At 42.0% G+C, this 25016-nt stretch overlaps 1 protein-coding gene across 3 annotated transcripts in view; it reads left to right on the top strand.

The window, feature by feature from the left end:
* The window catches only part of LOC116842962 (mRNA decay activator protein ZFP36L1), a 43862-nt gene extending 20059 nt beyond the window's left edge, over window positions 1–23803 (top strand). For 2 of the 3 annotated variants that reach the window (XM_032812870.1, XM_032812872.1), the window contains exon 2: window positions 19772–23803. In XM_032812870.1, the coding sequence (XP_032668761.1) occupies window positions 19772–21046 (1275 nt within the window). In that variant the 3' untranslated portion in view covers window positions 21047–23803. The remainder of the gene's footprint in view (window positions 1–19771) is intronic. The other variant, XM_032812871.1, reaches the window with a different exon arrangement.
* The last annotated feature ends 1213 nt before the right edge of the window (window positions 23804–25016 follow it).

Here is a 25016-nt window from a genome sequence, read left to right as displayed (position 1 = left end):
TATATATATATATATATATATATATATATATATATATATATATAAAATGAACTTTTCTCAAATTTATGATGAGCATATTTTAAAGCTATTATCAAGAAAATTATTAAGTATTCTTTACAAAAGAGAACTACTCATTATTTAAGGGGGAAAGAAAGTAAACTACAATTAGTAAATAAAGTTAAAAAATAACAATCTCTTTTCTTAGCAGTAAAGTATTTTTCTATGTGCAGTCTCGGCCGAGTCGAGCTTGATACAGCGTGGATAAAGTCGATGAAATCCGCGGTATCTACGACAGAGCTTGACGATATTGCCGATGATCTCTTGAGTTGCCGATGAAAAACACTTCCATTTATCTATCACGCGTATCGCGCGTTCATCTCGATACAAAAGGCGGAATTAATCTCTGAATGTCCACGATACGAGTTGCAAACGAGCTGAGCGAACTTAACCGGATTCCACAGTGGGGGAAAAACAGTTTCGATCTCTCTGACGCATTTCACCGGAAAATGGACATGATTTCGCCCACGATAACATTTCTATTATTTCGTCTATTTATACGATAACGAGAGTCGCGGGAAAAACGGCGAAACGCGAGAACGGCGCAAAGAGAGAACGTACCGTGTCCGCATTTTTTTGCCGCTAATTGCGCGGAGGAGACACACACACACACACACATACACACAAGCTCCGCATAGGTCGCCCAGGCAGGAAGATTTGCCGCTGTGTACGCGCATCGATTTAATGCACCTTGAAGTCATTAGTGCGATACGCCGATCAGACTGAATCACACGGTGATGTATTTCGCGTGCAATTAAGCCTTATCCGCGCGCGAGAGTGCGCAGGAACGCGGTAGAGGAAAAATGTCGCCGGTTTTGCGATTATTCAACCGTGACTCGGCCGTCGCCGCTGACTAGCGTGTTGCACATTGTCGAGTCCGGCACGGCAATCGCCGCGAAACGTACCGCACGGCCGCGGTGATTATAAATTTACTCCAACGCGGATTTATGCGCGAGATAACCCTATTGAACCGCGCAGCACAACGATATATGCAAAACGAAGCCGTCAGGAATGTCAGAGATCTCAGCTTTGAAAGTTGCCTCTTTCGAGGCGTTCAGGGCGTTCTGCGTCGACGTTCATGAATTCGCCGGCGAAACGCTCTCCGTCAAGGCGACTTATCCCAAACGGCACGGATGTCTAAAATACATCCCAGAGACATCCTAAAGACAAGCAAAATACCCAAAACAAGCAGCAAGATACCTCTCAAGACGTCTCTAAGAGCCGTATTAATAGCCGCTACTCGAAACTGGTTTCAAGTGAGATTTTCCGACTTGAATTTGGAGTTAGATGAGAGTTTTTTTTCGATTGAACCACGATTATATCTATAATCGTGTCACATATATTATAATTGAAATGATAACTCCGAATAAAAATCTGAATATCTCACATGAAACAAGTTTCAAGCGACAACTATTAATACGGACTTAAGAACCGTTAATAATAATTAATAGTCGTTACTTGAAACTTGTCTCATGTGAAACACTCAGATTTTTATTCAGAGTTGGAGAGAATTCGTACTTTGGCAAAAAAGCAGAAAGGCGGAAGCCAATCATAACACGCGCTGGTGATCGAGTGATAATCGACAGTTTCTGCTTTTTCATCAGCGGGAGTTCTGATCGTCTCTCTGCTTTTCTGTTTTTGCTTCTCTGCCAAACTGCGAATTTTTCCTTAAGTCAAAATTGTCCAATTTAATGATATATGTAACATTTATATCTGAAATCGCGATTCAACTATAAAACTGTCACATAACTCTAAATTCAAATCCGAGTATTTCACTCGAGACCTATATTAATGGTTGTTACTTGAGACACGAGCTGAATTTCTCTGCTAGTTGAATCACGATTATAAATATAATATCGTACATATTATGAGATCTAAATTGAAAGCTCGAAATCTAACTCGAAATTTAGATCTGAGTATAACTCACGTGAGACAAATTTCAAGTAGTGACTATTAATACGAGCCTGAAATGCATTTTAGATATTTATGCATACATTATTTGTATTATCATGGGACATTTATGCATATATATTATTATATTATTGTGGGATATTATCGGATGTGCATCGCGCGAAAATTGCGATGGAGCGCGAGATGCGGGTCGACCTCGTTGAACATACAAATTCACCTATTAGTACGTGTCTAACCGCGCTCTTGTGAATTAAGCGGAAAATAACAGATCGTCGCGCGAGTTGTCCCGAGATAGCGTCGTGGCTGTGCATAAATAGCGTATCGAAAACGCAATACTCCGACACGAATACCGCGCGGTGTTGCTTTAGGAACGCAGTTTACGACGGTGGCGCGGTTTAAAGCGAGCTCGGCCTGTATTGTCTCGCCGTGAATTATGATCTCTCGACGATTGTATATCCCTGGCGGGAACAGCAACGTATTTCATGAGCGTTGCAGCAGCTTCACCCACCCGAGAGAGCGCGCGCCCTGTACACAAATCGACCTCGTCCGTATGCACGCAGTCGTGACCGACTGAACCGTGACTGACCCACGATGACAGTGTCAACAACCGCCGTGTGGCCTGTGCCGCCTTGTCGCAATGATTCCATTTGCGGCTTAGGTACCTACGAATTGGTATAATTATCTCCACTTTGGAGAAAGCCATTGACTGATGTATACTGACGCGACTCTACCAGATAAATTCCTGTGAGAGTTTGCAACTGCAAAGCTTGTGCTGTGAGAAAATTATATTTTTCAAACACAAAACCCGGAAAACTAGTAAATTCGTGGCAAATTATTAAATTCATTTTGACTTACTTAACTATTATAAACTATTGTATTTTCCTGTAAATCAACAAACACAAATTATATTTTGTTTTTATGTCTCGAAATTCTTCAAAGGAAATAGCAGTAAACAGAAAAGAAGTCTAAATATATGCTTATTTTAAAAAAAAAGGGAGAAAATCGCTCTAAAATCACGCAGTCATTTTAAATCACCACTGAAGAGCTTAAAACGGGTAGCGCGAATTAAAATCAGAAGACTTGCGAAACATCGCGAAAACGCAAGAGCTTGCAAACGTCCCGACAAACTATTTCCGTCCGAGCAAGGAGAACAGACGGATTCCGCGTGTGCTAAATGCGGACAACAAAGAGCGACAGATAGCGTATTGTAAACGGAAAATTCCGGGTGGAGAACGTTAATTCATCGATGAAGTCACCTTCGAGACGCATATCGACATGGAAACTGATTCGATCGCGTCGCAGTTACTCTCTCACCTAAAGCCCATATCGATCTTGGAGATTGAGGTTTGCAGATTAGAGATTAGAACTTGACGAATCAATTGATTTCGACCGTGGTGCGCTTTGCTCGATCGGTCAAATTCTAACCTTCAATTCACAATCCTTAAGGGATGCTGGAGTCAAAACTTTCACCGACAGAATACTGATTTTTCTGCAAAGTTTACGCTGTATTGACTGCACAGAATCGCAAATGCTCTTACATAATAAAAATACGAGTGATTTGGAGCATTGCTCAATATATGACAAAAACGATCATAAATTTCTAAGTTGACATTTTCAGTACATACTGAACGTGAATTTGCTTCACTCTCTCAGAAAAAATTCCAAGAACATTGTAGTACCTTTACATATGAAACTTGGAAATGTCGAAAAAGTTTACAAAAAGATTTCTGTATATATGTGTGAATGCATATATACGTGCTGATGTTTCCACTAAATGTGGTAAAGCCAAACAACATATTTACGCGATCTATACATATAAGAAATACGAAAAGGATAACGTGATTGTATTAGCGACGCCTCTATGTTATCGGCATTTTTGGAGCTTGTCATCGAATACAGCAACACATTCGCTATCAATGTCACACATATAACCTCTCATTCGAATTCATTTTCACTCAACATTTTCAGTTTTACTTCACATGTTCACCATCAATGTCACATATGTCACATACAATCATATCAACGTCAACAACATTTTTCTTCGTATATCCAAATAAAAACAAACCTAGTTTGTCTTACGTAATTACACGAAAACAAATGTAATATGGTCTGTGCAGAAAGTTCCCCAAATAAACTGTGACAGCGAACAGTATTAATCTTGAATACTTGCTCACATTATAATTAGAATAGGAAGGAATTATAATTAGAATAATTAGGAAGATAGTTAGGCAAGACAGTGATTATCATGCAAAGCTATCTTTTACTTGTCTTCCATATCTGTTCACAATGCGTATCTAACTTTATGAGGCATGCCTATGCGTCAGCTTTATAATATGAATGACTACTAATAAAGTACAGTATTATTATTATTATTATTATTAACATTTTCGCATTCCTTCGATGTTGCTGTTTATCTCGCATTTTAGAGAAACGCAAACGAGAGAGAGAAAAAGAGAGAACTACGCGCTGTTCTGATTTTTATCGATTTTATCGATTTTTATGATTTTCTTGCGTAATTACGACGCGAATGCAACTTTGCCGGTAGCCTGCCAATTTCTATGCAATTTCTATGCAATTTCTTAACACGAGAGATACGTGGGCGGCCGAGACCACTGACACTCGTCACGGTATAATTGACTACGACCAGTTCGGACTCGGTCTCGCGTACACAATCAGTCGGCGACGGCATTTCGCCTTTGGTTGGTGCGATGCGGAGGGAAAAGCGGCGCGATGAGCCGAGTGAAGCATGACCGAAATGTGAAAACCGCCGCGTGAAAAGCCGGCAGTTCTCCAAATCCAGGCTAATAACAATGAGAACGCTTCCCGCGTTCGCGCGCGAATTCTCGTCCCGGCCAACTATGTTCGCCTACGGCGTCGCGTGGAAAGTTCGCGGAAAGCCGCTAAATCGGGCATTCCGCCGAGTGCAAACGCGCACTAGCGAGTATCTAGATCGAGGAGGAGGAAAGTTCGAAGGTAACAACGGCGCCATTAGTCATAGCCGGTCGGCGATATTCTATGCGAGATAAAATGCAATTTCATAGTAATACAATGCAGATGAATGCCATCGTGCTTTAGTCATCTCAATTATTTATATTTCCATTGGAAAACGGCAAATGCGATTCAAGACGCATGGCGATCTGACAGTACAGCCAATGGAAAATTGCGACACTTCTGCCTCGGTAAATTGCAGGTGTCCAGTAGGAAAATTTATTCCCTGAGAATCGCTAATTTTCCTATTGAATACGGAATGCGTTACGAAACTCATTGAAGAGTAAAGCGTGTTGCAAGTTTTCTTCCACTTCCATATACGCAAAGTAAAACTCTTTAAGGCCCAAGTGCATTCCTATGGCAAGATCCTATTCCTATGCACACGATCGCTATATTAGTTTCTTTGAAAAAATTACTGTTTCACGGACTGGGACGAAGGAAACTTTACCTAAGGTATATTAATAGTATTAATCAATAGAATCATTACTTGCTAATATAAAATACTAGCTTAAATTAGCTCTAATTATTCCGTTTACAAGTGACATTCTGTGCGTTTTCTGCTATTTTGAGGCGCCAAATAGGACTTCAATTTTCATATGTATTAAATATATACTGATCTCTCAGAATACACAGGTGTTAGAAAGTTCAGGAATCGAAAGTAAGACTAAAATTTTGACTCGACACAATTACGCAACACTGGGCCTTAAAGGGTTAAGGCCCGATCGCACCAACGTTATTTTAGCTCTAAGCGAGACTTAAATATGTGTCTGTCTTTATTAATTTATAAAGAAAGATAAAGATAGAGACATGTTTAAGTTTTGCTTAAAGCCAAAATAACGTTGGTGCAATCAACCCAAGAGAATCGATATTCCAACTGCTTGCATAAGCGCGACATCGCGAGAGGGTTCAACGAAGAGACACGAGGAACAATCACCGAACCAAGTGTTACTCAATGAGAGATCATAACGACATCATCCCGGTGACCGATCAAACGTGCCTCTCTCACGATCGCACGCACGCGCGATGATTCACGCTCGCTCTCGGCAAAAAATCCGAGGCGTTTGTTGTACGTACTTTCGCCGTTTCATTATTGGGAGACACGCACATACAAACACACACAAGCGCGTGCGAGATAATTGCGGATCTCTAAACCTTAACTCATTGTTAGCCGCGGTAAATGATCCGCCGACACCGCCGCCACCGCCGTCGACGGTCCCCGTGTGCGTTTCCTTTTCGCTGTACAATATACGCAACATAGTTATGCACGTTCAGCATCGTAACACGCTATTATCACATTCCCGATTATCAGTTCGCGCATAAATCACGTCTCCTGATTTAATTCCCGTCCGGAGTTTCCTGACGCGATCGCTTTTCCTGTTTTCTATTCCCGCCTTCGACTCCACGAGGGGTTTTTCCTCGCCCCGAGGGGCCGAACAGCGTCAAGGTGGGCAAGGGGAGACGGGGGGGGGGGAAGAAATTAAAGTTCACGTACTTTCACTTTTCGCTATTGTGCATACGACACGCTCGCGCGCGGGATAATTACGCGCGTGCGAAGTTGCATTGTTGCAGCGCGCCGCGCGCTGCACACACACACACCGGTTTCTGTGTGTGGTTTTCTTCGCGACTCTTAGCGTGTGTGCGCATGCTACCGCGAACCGCACACTGATTCATATTGCTCTTACTCACATCGTGCTGTACCCTGATCGGAGACAGTCTTGTTAGGCGCGCCCCACCGTGCAAGGTTCACGGAGGAAGTAGAGTGGAAAGCCGCAGTTCTCGTATCGGCCAGCGCAAATCTTTCGTATTTTTCGAGAACCACCGCTCGCGTCGCAAAATAAACGTGCGTGGGCGCGAAAAGTGCAACAACACTTTTGAGGCGAGACACTGTCCGCGCTGAGAAAAGAAAAAGAACATTTGACAATCTATTCGTGTGAGGTATAAAGTTTACTCGCAGGAATAAACTCTGCGTTTCACAGAGATAAACTTTACTTCGCGAAAATAAACTTTATGTCCTGCAAGCGGATTTTCAAAGTATTTTTTTTATAGTGTACTTTTCTCTCTCTCTCTCTCTCTCTCTCTCTCTCTCTCTCTCTCGAATAATTTGTATACTGCGTTTTCGCTCGCCAGCGAGAAATATTCTACCCAAGATAGTCAATTGTCTGATACGACTAAAATCGGTTCTTCAAATTTTCTCTCACTTTCAGCGACCACTGGTCGTTTGAATTTATAAATATACTGACATTGTAACCGTCTACTTTATCTTTTCTCGGTCGCTCCTGTTTCTGCAAGTCGATTCGGAGAAATCGCGCGATTACTGAGATACTTGCTAGTATTAGATGTCTCCTGGCCTGAAATTTGCGACGTGATCTCGCGGCTGCAACGTGACTCGTTTTCGCTTCGCACGCTTTATACGCGGGAGACTCTTAAAAAAACAAAAATATCCCGTACGGGAGAGTCTCAAGGGGCGACACGCTCTTCTGGGCCGGAAAGCGAAACGTTCTCTTGTATTTCTTTTGTCCGCTCGTCGATGAGTGAGAGACGAGGAGGAGAGGATAAAACGCGTAGAGCAGAACGAAAAAAAGAATGAGGGAGAAACAGTAATTCATTTATTACACACTGTAGCCGTGTCGTTATAAACAGGGCCATTCAGTACCTCGAGACGTAATAATATATAGTATTAATAGTTGGACGTAGTTAGAAAGCATAGAGTTGGACATTAATTCTTGTGAGAGTTCGCAACTGAAGCTTAACATCAACATATTTGTTAACAAAAAGAAACATATACGGTCGAAACTCCTTATTCGCGGAGCAAAAATTTGCAACTACTCTTTTTATTCGACCAGGGTCCGTATTCTTGAAATAGTTGCGTATACGTAAGTTTTTCAAAAATACAGGACCAGAGAATATAATTCATGATTAAAATATCAGTTCTATTCTATTATGATTCTATTATATCTATTAATAAATAAGTAAATAAATAAATTAGCTTGAGTTCAAGAGGCCGCAAAACAAGAAAAAATTGTCAAATTTTCTAAACCAATTTCCGATCAAACGTCCAATAATATTCAAATAATTTGTTGCAATTTTAATAACGGATTTCAGAAAATGTTATACAATCATATTGACTGTTAGTTGTGTTCGAATGTTAATTTAAAATAAAATCCTCTTTTCTAATAACATTTTTTATTATTTTTAATTTTCTTAGAACGCATCGCTTCGATGCTTCTTACCATCTATATTCGCGGCATTTTGACAGAACCTATTTCCTCCGCGACTAAGGAGCTTTAATTATAGTTCTTTCTTTCAATTAAAGAGACCCTTTCGACTTTCACCCATAGACGAAGCGAGTGGTGCGAATTGAAAATTTGACAAAATTCTTGAAATACAAAACAAGGCCTACTTCGCAACGTCGCTCGTGCCGGCGATCTTGATCGATTTAATTGATCTCAATCGTCATCCATTCAGTCCATCACCGTACACCATTCGCGTGTGCAAATACGTTGTATGCTGCTGCCCGTTGAAAGTGCAGTCGAAAGGTCAGTCGTCGTCGTCACCGCCGTCCTCGTCATCGTCGTCGGACAATATAATTCGAGCACGAAGCTCACAAGGGTGGTGTCAAAGAATGCAGACCACTACATGATCAAATGGTCGTTCCTCCAGCAATTGATAAAACAAACGCGCGTCATTAAGAGAACCGAACATGAGAGAAATTACACGAGAATCTGCAACGCTAATATGTTGCGTTAAGGGGATGCTGAAGCTGAAAACTTTACCGACCAGATTACTGACATTTTTCTGCAAAATTTATGTCGTATTGGCTGTACGTATTGGAATTACAAATGCTTTTACACAATGAATGTGCATGCAAAAATCAATTGGAGCAATGCTCAATATATGACGAAACCGAAAAAAAAATTTAAATATAAAATCTCAATTTCTATCAGTTAGTGTACACTGACAAAAATTATTCGATAACGAATTAACAAATGGATATTTCCGATCAAAATACCGATGAATTATATCCAATTAGGAAACATCCGATGAGAAATATCATAATTTTTTATCTAATGAATTAATTTATCTAATGAAATGCCATTATGATTGGAAGTATTCGATCATAATAAGTATTTAATAAGTATAATAAGTATTAGTATAATAATAAGTAATTAATCGGATATCCTGATCGCACGAATATAAAAATTCATCGGTATTTTGACCGAAAATATTCGGTTATTAATTTTTTATCGGATAATTTCTCTCAGTGTAATATTTTCTGAATCCTAAAGTTCCAAAGATTGTACATATCGAAAGTGTGGATATTCCAAACGGAGAAATTTTGAAGAACATTGATGCACCTTCGAATCTAAATTCAAAAACTTACGAATATCGAAAAAGTTTGCAGAAGGATTTCTACGTGGTTAAGTTCCACGTAGAAAGTTCACTATACTGATGGTATAGTAAAGCAAAGCAGCACACATACGTACACATTTACGTAAGTTCTGTTCAAGAAACATGAAAAGAAGAATAGCGTAATTTTGTTAATGACAATCGTCACTGCGTTATCGACATTGCTCGAGCTCGTTATCGACTCCAGCATCCCTTTAATGACCGTTTCTATAAAGAATCAGTTTAATCGAGGATAACGAGACACACGCGAGAAGGGATGGCACATACTCGTATATTCTGTCTTTCTTTATTCGGATCGCGGGAAGATCCTTCGCTTTTGGGCGAAGGGCAGGCAGGCAGCTGGCGATCGACAGCGCGAGAATCCAGCGCGGACGTCGGGTCGTTTCTAAGTCGGACAGCCGAGATAATTACGATAATTAGGAGTCCAGGCGACGCGACGCGACGTGCCGTGCCGTGCCGGTCACGATTACGTAAGAATCAGTGCGCGGCGAAGCGCCGCTGTTCCATTCAGCTGGTCGGCCGGCGCCATGCTCGTTCTTGACTTCGTCTTTCTCTCGCTCGTCATGCCGCGACCGCTTCTTCCCCGCATCGTTCTCTCTCTTTCCTTCTCTCTCTTTCTCTCGTAACTTTCACCTTTGACCTTCGGGATCCACGCTCTTAACCCGCGAGCACGCGCACTGCGGTTTCTTCTGTAACGCGCGTGAGGTGACCGAATGTGATATCGTGACTTGTTCTTCAATTGTGAATAAGGAGACCATTCATTTCGGAGTAATTGTCGGTAATTCGCACGTGAAATCTTCACTTTTGCAACCGTCGATCGAGCATTTCTGAATAATCCGTAATTTTACTCTCGTCGTACCTTTTATCCGTCTTATCTCTTGTTGCAGAAGACTCGCACGTCTTCTCCTCCGTGTGCCGATGCGCCTTTATTAGAACAAACCAAGTAAAAATCAATGTCGTTTTTCAGCATTTCTAACTGCGGACATAATTTTACTTTCACCGCTGCGATCGACCTTGACGTCGGCGTTGTTTACCCCTCTCGAGTGCGATTTTGTCTTTGTTGGGGAAAAGTGAAAGCGCAACACTCGCGACTTGTCCCGTCTCGTCTTCTTATTTTCGTAGGCTGCGAGTGTATGGATATTTTATTTACGATCGACTAATACCGCGGCAATCGAGCGGTGAGGCGTGTCGATTCTCACTCGTATCAAATTGTGCAAGACGTTAATTGCGTTGAGAGACGCGAGAGTTTCTCTGTGCGATGGCTTAGTCTTACCTTTGACCTATCGGATCCGCGCGCGCGCGCATGTTCGGGTCTTTCTTCTCTCTATCTCTCTCTCGAAATAGCACGTGTCATTCTTGTACGAAGAGGCCGCTTCGACACGTGTCGTCGTTAACGTCTCTCGTGCCGTGATTTCGACATTTCTATAGTTATGTCGTTTCTCCCGTAATCGTTAGACATGAGTTTCCATGGTGAAAATAAACTGCACGTACCGTATGCGACGTAATAATATATTTAAACGATAAAATCCCCTCTCTCCCTTCTAGGTTATAAATTCTTTTACGTTATAAATAACGTAAAAATATTTTTCTTTTATTTTATTCACAGATTATCAGTAAAGTCTAACATAATAAATTTCGCTAGAAACACAGTAAGTGTTTTAATAACACACTTTAATTCTTTAAAAAAAAATATATATATATAATAAAATATATAATAATATATGTTATATAATATATAATATACATATATAAATGTATTATATATAGTACATATGAAAGGATAGTGAATTACTGTAGATTACGGTCTATTCCTAATTCCCATAATAGTTTTTGCTATAAAATTATCTGTGTTTAATGACGTAAAAAGGAGTACGTAGTTTAATGCCGAACCTTTTTGTATATATTGATATATTATTTATGTATACGAATGTTCAATGTTTTTAACGCACGCAAATTAATTTTTCATTATCACTTGCTGTTATAATTACGTAAGCATTACTAGCATAAGAGTGACAAAGCAACGGAGCGCGTTACCACTCTTCTTTTTTATTTGTTATCTTGGTAGGCGCGCGAATTTTGTCGTACTTCCGTCGCAAATCCGTCGCCATTGCCGTAGTGTAAAAGTCGTCATAAAGACACATCTGTTATTGAAAAAAAAATGATCTTCCCACCGGGCTAATATAAACGCGCGTGAATCATACGTCCGTGTTGCGAGTCGCGCACTCATCACGCCACTTTCGCAAAGCTACGAGCCCACACGTCTTCCACTGTTGAATCGAAGTCCGCGAATAGAGGCTGTTAAATAATCGTCATTGTTCAACATTCGATACGTGGAATACGCCGCGCGCGACATGAATATCAAGCGCCGGGAGAGACGAACGAGTAAATAAGACGGAACTGCTGGCAGGTGCATGTAAAATTGAACGCGTATCGCCGTTGTTCGACAGCGCTAATAACGCCCAAAGGATGCGAATATGAGCAGATAGGATGAAGCGTAAGCTAAAAGTGCGCTGTGATGTGACATAAATATTTATCGCGCCTTAAGGAGCTTTAAAAACGCAGCGAAATGCACTAAAAATGGTCTTGCAGTTATCGCGAAAATTATTTAGACACACGAGAAATTAGCCAAGAAGAATAAATACTGCGATAAACAGATCCATTCAAGAAAATAGTCGTGCACTCATAGTCATTAAAATTATCTAGGCATGAGTAATTAGCTAAGATGAATGACTTAGTAAACACTGCGATATCGTTATATGCTTTGTGTTTAATCGATGTAGATGACAGAAACAGAATTTTTATCTCGACTATTTGCGAAATTTAACAAGAAAATCTTTCTATGGCGCGCCCATCCAAATTAAGGTCAGTTACACTTCACGTAAAAATGACTGTGGTAGACAAAAAGGACCAGCAACGAGAGACAAATGAATGTATAATCTTCAAGCCTACATATCTAAATTAGCTTGTAGATGTTGCTAAAATACTGCTGCCGTAAATTCCACGTACCACAAGCGATTTGCTAACAAATGCAAAAAACAGCAATAAATTTTAACTGCGACATTTAGAATTCTCCTGGATCAGCAGAACGTCTTTTTGAGCGCGCATCTCACGAAGAGATGAAAAAGGAGGATTGTCGCTTGAAAAATTTTAAAATTCACTATGCAACTATGAGATTCTCAGCAAACAAGATATGCGCTCCCGACGATTATTCTCACTCCTCTACACTCAACAGTCGCGTGTGTCCCGATGCGAATGTTAGAGCACGAGTTTGAAAATAGACGGCGCTTTTATTTCGGCATCACGTTTTCGGCGCCAGCAAAGAAAACGGATGAATGGAACGCCACGTGTCGCTTACGACGTGCGTAGAAATTAAATTCGCGAAATTGCACGCCCGTTCCCGAATAAACGCGCGTGGTGTCTCAGCTCGGCGCTTTTTCGGAGCGAGCCTGATTCCGCTGCCTCGTAGCGCGCTGGAATGATTCATCGGCTACGTGGAAGAAACGGTCGCTCGCCTGTAACCTAACCACACGTCGTCGGTTTTCGTGGGATCGCGAGGTTTCCACGAGATAGAGAAATCCAATCGGTTTATTTGTTCTATTGCCGATACCAGGCACTTCTTCCTCCCGCCGCGGCGCTACATACACTGTCAAAAAGATAAACGTTAACGGTATATACTGGAGATAAATACGCAGGAAAAAATTTTCATATTAAATTTAACATATTTCACATGTCTCACAGAAAGTCTCACTCAAATTTTCGTATTAATTTAACACACAAAAATATGTTTAAAAAACACAAATATTATGTCAAAAAATTAACACCAAAAAGTTGACACAAACTGTTTTGCAGCAAATTTTATATAAAATTGATAAATTTAGAATGTCAAAGTATGTAACACCAAAAAAATTTTATTTTCATACTGATAAAAATATTTTAATTATTATTTCTTCTTTATTGCGTCGTTTTTTTAGAAATGCGTTGTCTACTAATTATATAGCATTTAATTAAATCAATTTTTTATATATTTTGGAAACGGATGTGATCGTACCTAGAGGAATACTGGCTCTTGAGTTACCTATCTCTTAGCTACTACAGTAAAATTAATAGCCATAATATCTTAATTTACGTTACTATAAAAGGCATAATTTTAACACTACAAATTTGTTACTTGAATACTTACGCATATCGAATAACATTTTAAAACAACACAAGCATGTTGTAAAATTAACACATAGATATGTATGATGTACTTTAACTTTTAATATCAAAGCAATTTTAAAAATATGGATTTTTTTAAAATTGTGTTGAAACAATTCAAAATAATATTTCATTTTTAAATGACATACAAAAATTGTTAAGTTATGAAGTTGACATTAATGACATTAAAACATCAAAAAGAATAACGCATCAGTTGTATGTTAATTTTACATTGAAACAACAATCAGAAATTGATAACATAAGGAAACTTTAACATTCATACGCAAGATTTTTACAATGTATATATATAGATGATAACAGATGGAATTTATTTTTGAATAACTTGAGTCGTGAGTCTCTAAATGCTTGATAGTTACATCATAAATTAATTTTCGAGCGCACTGCGGTGCAAATTTGCACCATCGATTTCTTCAGAAAATGATTTTCTCAGAATACAATATCAAATGTAAAACAATTGTTTACTTTTTTATTACTTTCTTGTTTGTTTTTATATTATTATCGTCAAAATTCTGGTTCTCTTGTATGAAAAAAATAAAAAAATGAAATTGATTAATTCACACGCGCGCAGGGCCGAGTTATAAGTCGGCAGAAATCATTGGTGCAAATTTGCGCTTGTGTGCCCTTGGTGTGCCCTTGGTCTGCCCTCCGCCAGATGTGTGCGCTCAAAGGGTTCATTGGATTAAAGTGATATTTATTACCAGGCTTGTTAAAGAATTAAGAAGTGCTATTCGTTTTTGTATTTCGCAAATTCAAGATCTTTTCTTTTTTATGTCCGTGAGAGAAAGAGAGGAAAGGAAATGATTCTATTGCTTATTCATACTTTAGAGATTTAATATTTATGATTGGCTGCACACCAATTTACATATGAAGAACTTGCCATTTAAAATTACATTTCTGCCACAAAGTCCATAATACGAGATATGTGATACACGTTCATTCGCTCGTTATGTATATTGTCGCAGAGATCGCGCGATAACTCGCGACAAGTCAGACATTCGTGGAAGCTGATTAATTATGTGGTCACGGCTATTTAGAACAGAGCGATAATTCGGGACGACGTGATTCGTGCATCGCGCATTATCGCGAGACCACTTTGATTTCGCAAGGCAAACGAACGCTCGATGATTGCGAGCGCGAACGACAGAAAGAAAGGGAAAGGGTATTTCTTTAAAGTGCACTCTTACAGAAATGCCATAGTACAGATTGACTAATATACACGGAATTGTCTGGTATTCCGACGAAACAATGCGCGATTGTTCCTCGGAAGCTGCTGGTGTGCGCGAAGAAGCGTTCGCGGAGTCGGTGTGGCGCGCGCGCGCGCGCCTGTCTTCTTGATGTTACGACGACGAACGAAAGCAAATAACACCCATACGGAGAATGCGAGTCGCAGCGCGCGCGATACACGATATATTTCTGGCGGCGTAAAATTGTGCACGGCGCGAGAATTAATCACGCGAATGCACACACACGTGAGCGATAAAATGCGCGCGCGTGGGTAGGGTATGTATCTACGTCTGTGTGTGTGTAACGTGTGTGTGACGCGTATGTACGTGCGAACGATTACCAACGACCGTACGCTTACGATAAACACACACTCGAGCGTGTGGTGGCTGCCAACGAATAATTATGAGAAAGAGTGTGGCGGACGCGCGTGTGCGTGCGTGCGTCTTGCTCGCGCATACACACACACGCGTGCACGCGCGCATACGTACGAGAGACAAACAAGCTCGTCCACACGTATGCGCACGTGCTGCTGGTGTGGAAATTTCCAGACTCGCTCCGCAAGTTCTCCTCGCGTTGCGATCTCGCGCTTAGGAAAACGTCGGATTTCTCCGCGCGCGTCACCGGCCGGCGCGCCACAAGATCGGCGATTAGTCGCGATGAATACGTCGTCGTCGTCGTCGACGTCGTCCTCGACAATGAGGAGTAATTCGGTGATAGCGCGCTTGCTCCGCCGACGCTGCGCATACCTGTCGCGATGTGTTTGCCGTTCGTTGAAGCGGCAATAAACCACCACACGCCATCGTCATTCGACCGCGAGCGATAAAATCGGAGCGCAATAAGGAGACGCGCGAAATTGACGAAAACAGAATCACAGGCAGAAATAATTCCGTACGCCAATATCGTCAATGTGCTACGTGGCGTTCTCTAATGCAACTGCACTGAGAGAGAGAGAGAGAGAGAGAGAGAGAGAGAGAGAGAGAGAGAGAGAGAGAGAAGAGTATCTAGAAAATAGCAAATGTTTATTTGTGGTGGGTACTAATGACATATCCACTTAAATCTAAATTTCTTCACTAAAATAGAATCAATAATTGCTTTCATGATGATGCCAAGGTCTTCTTAAGGTTTTAAAGTAACGTATATCTTCTTATTAAAAAAATTTGTATTTGTTAACTTTACTTTGTATTGATATATAAGAAAATATGTTATTAGTACACGGAGAAAGCGTGTTTGGTTGGATTGATCAAATTTCGAGTGAAATACGAATAAGAAAATTCCGATTGAATTTCGGGTTGGTTTATATTTCACTAGAAATTTGGTTAATCACATCCCTGGTGAAAATTATTAACAAAAATTATTAACACTTTGCCTAAACTCTTTTTTGAAGAGTTTTGGGACTCTTCAGAATACATAAAAAGAGGAAAAATATTATTGGATATTCTCTCTCTCTCTCTCTCTCTCTCTCTCTCTCTCTCTCTCTCTCTCTCTCTCTCTCTCTCTTGCTTACTCTTTCATTTCCGCCAAAAATAACATTTTTTTAACAGTATATATACATAAATTATGTACATAAATAAGTGTTGCTGACAAAAGAAATCGCTGACTATATTGAAAGAACACGTAATAATGGATCTTTGAACGTCGGTCTTCGAACCGATGTTTAACTGCCAGCTCAGGAGATCCGGGTTGTCCGCGACTTAATTGTTTTAGATGAGATATCTGTAATAAATATCTGACGATACATAACAACCAGCCGAGCCGTGTGTGAGTTTAACGAGCGCTACTTGTTCGCTTTTTTCGCCGATATCTTGAACGGCGAGATCCTCATTGTCTTCCACATAACGGAGCGCGATAGAAGGCACAATCACCGTGTGTAACTTCGAGTCAATCCCTTCCCTCGTCCATTTGGGAAATCCTATCGTCCAAGTGACGATAAAATTTCGATAATCAGCCGCGGCCGTATCGATCGTCACGACGCGCGCGATATATAAAGATTAAAAAGCTCGGCTGTAGTTTACGTCGACGTTATCTCCGCGCCGCGATAACATCTAGACAGATTTATGTCTTGTGATGTTTATTATTAAACAACGCTGATTGTTATCGCACGCACGAGTTCCAGGCGTGGGAGTTAGACTGCAGCTTTTCTGTAATTGATAGCGCCGATTCAGCGTCTCGCATAGAGTCCCTCAAGCAAGTCTGGACACTTGTAATTTCTTACTGATCCAGCTTCGTTTGGATCTAGTTCGAAAATGGGGCAGATCTAAGGATTATTATATCTCAAAAAGACTCTACAAAACTCTGAAGACTTTTCTATAGAAGAGATCTCACTGTTTTATGATGGGAGATAAATACGGAAAAAATCAGTTTCTTAAAAATTAAAAGACTTATATTATCTAAAGATTATTTTATTAATAGTATTATTAAATAAATGTACAACTTAAATAAACGTGCAAAAAAGTTTCTTTTAAAGATTAACTTTTTCGCTTTCAATGAGATGTATATGTTCATTAATAATAACCTTATTCAATTGAATAAACAGATTTTTTATCGTATAGAACACATCAATTGTCACTCTACTTGTTATCATTGAAACAAATGTTCTCCCAAAGACCCCAGTAGAACATTAGTGGGGCATCAGTAGGACGTCCCGAACCTATTGGCTCTTTGGCGTCAAACATAACATTTTCAATTTTCTTTTGGTAAAACTATATTATATTAATGTATTTAATGAAGTGAAAGTAAAAAAATTGTACCCTTAAAATACAAAATGGTAGCGAAAGAATTAACTCGAACTGAGTCGAGTAGATGTTCTTGAAACAAATACCATTTTCGCGATCAAAAAGCAAACCTAGTTCAGATTCTGGTTTCGAAAATGTTCGCGTTCCCGCATACGAAGACGCATTTCAACGAATTTTCTTTTTCTTTTTTTTTTGTCTTCTGCGATCTCCAAGGCCGCAGTTCAAAAATTTTGTGGGTCTTTACGGTTTAACGCCAATTAATCGCGCTGATCGACTTTTTCATCAATTATTTGCCGCCAACGCGCAAGGTTTTCTAATGCGTCACGCTCCGCTCGAGTATGCTTTTTAAGTCACGTGATGTGTTCCTACTCGACACGTGCTTTGTCGCGTCAGCGGTACGCAATATTGTACGGACACTGGAAAAAAGAGGCATTAACATATTGACACTAGTGTTACTGGGAGTTGCGCAACGATATTTCTATCTCTCGGAATTGTTTATGCACGTAACACGCGATTATCGTCTCAACTTTCGAGCCCGACTTGCTTGTGCAATTTCAACTTATATATTTTTCAGATAAAAGAATGTATATATATTGTTGCTGTCGATACCGAGCGAATATCGTGTGCGACATCGTTTCTTTTGCGGGTTTCGAAATGTAATTAGGAGAAATGTTTGCTCGGCTAATAAAGTAATCTGGATTGAATGACGGGTTTACTCTTTCATAGAGAAATTATTACTCAAGATAGACCACGGTTATCAGACTATTTTTTGTATTCCGTTATCTTTTTATCGGAGACGCGTAACGATGAGAAGGAGAAGGAGAGAGAGAGAGAGAGAAATTGAATTATTGACTTACGAACTAGATCCTTTGTTGACTTTGCGATATACTCGTTGCTCGAATCGTGCTCTATGATCCCGTTTTAGTGCGCCGCACTGTTATTGTGCTGATTATACTAATCGATAAAAACTCCCAGTTATTCCAATTGCGATAACGAACACAAGCCTATCGGCTATTGATCGAGAAAACTCAGCACGTAGGCTCGAAATGATCTCGAGTATTATTATCGAATCGATCCAGAGTGTAGCCCGATCTCTATGGATCGGCAACTAAAGGTTACATTCATGCTCCGCATCGTACTTGGCATATGATTTTCCTTTTTGCCGTTCTTTACATGATCCACGATTCTTTACATGATTTCGGGTGAAATCGCGTTTCTATTGGAAAGCTTTATAATTGGAAAATAAAGCGAAAGCTCGATCAGAGTAAAATATATCAAAGTTAGATATCGATATCAAAAGGTGATCACAGATATCATTTGCAAAAATTCATTGCATTTTTAACCGTGTTTCTTTTATTAATACTAGAACAATACATGCGCACGCCATATAGCTAACAAAAAAAACAATAAAAATGTAAAATAAAATAATTAATTAAATTAAAATATACTTTAATTAATTAATAATTATAGGGAGAGACAGGGAGAGATAGGGAGAGACGGGAAAAAACAGGGAGAGACGGGAGAGACAGAGAGAGACATATCTCTTCTGTATTTTTTTTTCGTGACCTAAACAACGCGATGACAGCTATTTGTCTGGTAATTTGACAAGCGCAAACGACACGAAGCAAGCTACAGCTCACATGAAGTGAGTTAAGCGAGAGAACTGCGATTAGCATCGCGGAAAAACGGCAACAATTAAATCTCTTTCATGCCTTTTTTTAGAGAGGACTAATGAAGTTCATGCCATGCTTAATCTCAAATTCAGCACTTTCCATTATTTTTCCAGTTAATTATCTAATTCTGTTTCATCATTCAAATCAACCAAGTCATCGTCGATCCGGCAAACCACTACAAGTCGCCTGACAGAACTTTCGAATCTCACCAAAGCTTAAACCGTAACAACCGTTCGTGGAAGCGAGAGTATCGCGATGTCCATCGTTTTCCCGCGCGATCGTAGCGAAGATCCGCCGTCGTTGGCTCGCACTCGACACGTGCTATCTCGCACTTTACGATGACGTCGCGGAATCGTTGGCGAGTCGCGGTTTTATCATTGACCGCGTAGAGTGTGTCGATTCATTCGCGCGATGCGCGCGTCCTCCAACGAATATATCTCGAAACGCTCCGCGGATCCCCTTATATCTCTCATGCGTAAAAGCCATATCCATCTTTCTCGTGCGCGCGAGATCACAAGAAAAAGATTCTAACCGTGCGCTTCTCTCTCTTTCTGTTTACAGAACGCAGCCTCCACAAAGGCGAAGGAACCACCGTCGTCCACAGCGACATTGAACTCTGCCGGGGGCGGCGGCGGCGGTGGCAATAATACCGGCAATGGTCACGCGCCTCTAAGGCGCAGCTACACCTCCCTGATGTCCACGCTGATCGAGCACCACCGGAAACTGGATCGCAGCGTAAGCGAACCAACGTCGCGTTACAAGACCGAGCTCTGCCGGCCGTTCGAGGAGAGCGGCGCGTGCAAGTATGGCGACAAGTGCCAGTTCGCCCACGGCTATAGCGAGCTACGCAACCTCGCCCGCCACCCCAAGTACAAGACCGAGCCTTGCCGCACCTACCATTCGTCCGGCTTCTGCCCCTACGGGCCGCGATGCCATTTCATACATAACTTCGAGGAGGCCCGCATACACAATCAGAAGGTGAGCGCTCAGCTGGCCTCGACGCAACCAAACATAATGAGCCTGAACAGCCTGAATCCACTGCTGAGCGCAGCGGCGGCCGCTGCGGCTGCCGCCGCGGTCGGCAACAGCACCGCCGGCAGTGCCGCGAACGCCACCGCCAACAACGTCAGCGTGCGCTTGCTCGAACAGATGAACGCATCGCCGCAGGTAGCCGCCGCTGCCGCAGCCGCAGCGGCCGCTGCCGTGAATCAAAACGCTGCTGCCGCTGCCGCTGCAGCCGCCGCTGCCGCAGCCGCTACGCCCAATCTCATGAGAGCGAACTCGCTGAGCCTCGGCAGTAGCAGCGCTGTCGCAGCCGCCGTCAACAACGTGGCCAGCTACAATCCGCCGCCGTTACTGCGAACATCATCGCTGAGTCTTGCCACGAACCACCATCATCATCAGCAGCACCACCACGGCGCGCACCATCATCATCAGTCGAGCAGTAACGCGGTCACCTCAATGATCGGTGCGAGCAAGCCAAAACCGCTCAACCTCAGCCCGACTTTCTCGCTCGGCAGCACTGGCGACTCGGCCTCGCCATCCTCCAGTCTGAGCCAGTCCCCGACCAACTCTATGGCTAGCTTCTTTAGCGACGAGTGTAGCCAGCAGTCCTGTACGAACCTGCCGACGACGCCATTCAGCTTCGGCCAAGACTTCGGTCTGATCCCGACCAGACAGAGCCCGAGTCCGCGCAACAGCGTCTGCAGCCCACTCGGTTCTGACGAACTAGCACCTAGGACGCCCTCTCCACTGTCGCCCAACACGGAGTCCAGGCTGCCAGTCTTCAACAGGATCAGTGGCACCCTTGTGGACTTCGAGAACCTCAAGATCTAAGAAGGAGAAGGAAGAGGAGACTGACTCTCGCAAGTTGGCGAGTCTCGATCGAGAGTGCCGTGATCCGCGAGGAAATAGGCAGCACAGGATCACTTTGTAGGAGTCCGTTTTCGAGATGTATGCGTTTTGCGAGCGACGACAGCGAATCCCCGCGCAGCGGATTCTTCTGTCGACGGAACTACTGAGGTTTATACTTTCATTTTTACACATACACACACACATACAAACAAACACACGTACACACGCGCAAATTTACTGCGCGACTCCCTGCTTCCAGTCATCGGCTTGTTATTTAAAAAGCGCCACACTTCTAGGTCAAACAGGCACACACACCCGAGCACATATATTTAACTCTCGTTTCTGAACGAGATTGCCTTTTTCTCTCCTTACGTTTTTATCTTCTCCTTTTTTTCATATATATATATATATATATATATATATATATATATATGTATATATTACTACGTTATAGTCACACATCTCATGTATTAATTACGTTACACTGTCGGTACACTCGTCATCTTATCCTTTACTCTTGCTCTTCTTTCGTATTCTATTATCGTTAAGATCGCGAATCCAGCGGAAAAAGCGAAATCAACTCGGTGAGAGTTGCCGGGCCGCCGTTCATTAGGGCTCGTTCGTCAGGCTCCGAGGAGGACGTAGCGATCTCGGCGAGAGATGACGAGAGAGGAAACGGGAGCTGCGAGGAGGGGCGACGGAGGGCACCGAGCGCAAGTTTATTCCGAAACGTGACTTCTCCGAGTAAGTTGTTCATTGATCTCACTCGGCTCGCCCTCCCGACGCCCTCCGGTCCACGCGGTTCCCCTGTCCTCCGGCACACCTCTCACCCTGTCGAGTCTCTCGGGGGCCGCGTGCGCCGGCACGGCTCGGCACCGCTCGATCCGGGGCAGGTGAAACGTTGCAATATTCCAAAACGTATAGTTACACACGTTACGCTAAACGTACGGTTACGTTTCTTCGAGTTTCTTCTTCGAGGGAGTAAGGGTGGGGAAAGTTGTCTCGAGAGTGAAAGGAGAGGCGGGAGCGAGGACTCTCGTCGGCGAGCGAGTGAACGAGCGAGCGAACGAGAGAGAGTGAGCGAGTAAGTGTGAACGAGCGACTGTGTGTGTGTGTGTGTGTGTGTGTGTGTGTGTGCCTGTGTGAGTGCGTGTATGTGTGAGCGAGTGAGTATGAGAGAATGATATAGAGGAGGACCGGGATGGGGGGGGCATAAGAAGCAGAGTGGGTGGGAGAGGAAAGAGTGCGTGAGAGAAAATGGTAGTCGGGTGAAACCGATTAACGCACTACGCGAATGGCGTCGGTCGCGGCAAAAGCAGAGTTGTTGTAATGTTCACGAGTCGAGACGCACTTTACGGTTCTACGGACCTACGGCTCTTGTCGCTCTTATTTGTCGGCATTTGGTGAACGTTCAACGCATCGCGGATAAACGCGCGGCCGATTGCTCGGCGCGGATCGTGGATTCGCGACGCGTTCTTTCAGTAGTTCCACCTTGCTTTTACATCGGTGTGATGCCAAAACGTTCGGCGATATGGGGTGCAGGGTGTCGCGTTGAAACGCGCGTTTCAAATTTGACACTCTCTGTACTCGCTGCAGCAAAAGGTTTTGTTTCTGACAATTTTCATGAATAGACTGAGAGGAGTTTTAAGTTCTTCTTTTTACTATATTATTATATTATTATATTATATTATTATATATTATAATTATTATTATATTATTATTATTATTATTATTATTATTATTATTATACTTGCAAAGAGCGACTAGATGCAGATACTGAGATTTTCTCTTTAAGAAGATCCGGAAATGGAGCGTGCTGTTTCCGTTCGCGTTGGCCGGTTGCCCGAACGCGCGAATAAACGAGTATGTCTTCTTATAAACTTTGATCGTCTTCCATATTAAAATGATTAGGTTATGTGGTGCGAATGGCGGGAGAGAATGACGGTGTGAGAGAAAGAGAAAGAGAGATAGCTGGGACAAGATAGAGCCGGTTGAAAGATAATGAGGGAAAGTGGTGTGGCTGTGAGCGCACACGTGTGCCTGACGTTGCGTTTCATAAGATAATAAGCAATGAGCATAAAAACGTGCTGATGACCACGACGACGATGACGATGACGGCAATGACGAACGACGATAACTGGCTGGATGAAGTAATGACGAATAACGTAATACTAATAATAAGAGTACAGATATATTGTGTACATTAGAGCGAATACTGAGGAAGAGAAAGGGACACATACATTTCGACGATCAAATCGTCCGGAAGACTCGCGTCGATTGCCAAAAGAGCGTTTCTCTTCTCCTCAAGTGGAAAAAAAAGAATGCGATCTCTTCTCGTCGCGAGGCTCATCGACTTCCCCTCGGTTTCCGTGCACGCGCGAAAAACGCGCGTTCTAACGCGCACATCTCCGCCCACATCATCGATCAATCTCCCGACAATGCGTGATATCTTTGATGCATTGAAATTGAAGAATTTTAATGTTTCAGATGTGAGAGAGAGAGAGAGAGAGAGAGAGAGAGAGAGAGAGAGAGAGAGAGAGAGAACGTCGAGACAAACGTGTTGTTGGTGCGGTCGCGCTCGACTAGTCGATTAACTAGGTCGATTAACTTGAGTCGCATTTCACTATCGTACCATATAATACCTACGATATCAACTGTACGAATCAGCATCAGCATCGTGTATCGCGTGCTATATTATATAATTTATTTATTACACCAGGGAGGGGGGGGGGGAAAGGAAGTACATATATCCCAAAATTATTACGAACATATATGCATATCATCACGTTGGAACGCGCGATTACGCGTGTGTGCAGACTGAGGGTTCTCTTCTATCTTCTTTTTTATACATACATACGTGTATATTTATTTAACAATTTATTTAACGATTCTATATAAATATGTATATGTATATTTATCGCACACGGGTCGTGACGAGGAGGGCGAACGAGGAAGAGAAAACGAGAAACTTACTTTGGCTCAATATCAACAGAGGGAAGTGAGTCACTTCACGCTATGCATTTTTATGGTAATTGTTCTTAACCATTTAACGAAAATGTGATATGTAACTTCTACAAACACACACAATAGAGAGATCCTAATAACTATTATTAAAAATATTCTATTATATGCGCGGATATATGTATGTGTAAATGCGCGTGAGTGCTCTTTTATCCGTATGTGTGCATGCGTGTGTACCGAGTGTGAACGATTAAGCGAGCGAGCGAAAGAACGAACGAATGAATGAGTGAGCGAGTGAATGATTCTCGAGTGTATGAGAGTGAGAAAGGGGAGAGGAGAGGGGACGAGAGAGAGAGAGAGAAAGAGGGAGAGAGAGTAACGCGAGAGGTGGGAATTGGAACGTACGCGCACGGGCCGAGCGATTTCTCGACGAGATATTCGGCCTTTCGTCCAGGACAGAAAGTCGAAAAGTCACGGAGGTATTGACCCTCACGCGGCGCGCGTCTCGACGGGAAAGCGCGGAACCTCGCGACGTTCCTCCATATACGTGAATTAGAGATAACAAAACACGAGGTGCCTCAATGACGTGGTTTTCGAAAAAATCGAATACATTTTGTATATAAACACCACACCTTTCTGCACAATATGCTTTCAGGACGAGAGATGTTTTCATTTAATTTATATACTAGGAAGAAAGAACCGCGAATGTTATAAATTTAGTTTTATTATTATATTAATATAAATATATTATTTTTTATTAATAATTATTAACTATTATTATATCTATCATTATATCATAGCTATTATTATTATTATTATTATTATTATTATTATTATCGTCTATTCACTCACACACATATACACATATATACACACAAGTAATATCGTACTCCACAATTACGGCTGCTCATCAAAACTGAAATTTTCCTAACGAGAGAAGGACTCGATTGCCTTTCTTTATCTCCTCCCTCCTCCTCCCCCCCCCCCCCCC

Source organism: Odontomachus brunneus, unplaced genomic scaffold (genome assembly GCF_010583005.1).
Source record: "Odontomachus brunneus isolate Ranch 3 - 2012 unplaced genomic scaffold, Obru_v1 Obru_scaffold_028, whole genome shotgun sequence".
NCBI lineage: Eukaryota > Metazoa > Arthropoda > Insecta > Hymenoptera > Formicidae > Odontomachus > Odontomachus brunneus.
Note: the sequence above shows the minus strand (reverse complement) of the source record. Positions and strands in the feature narration are given on the sequence as shown.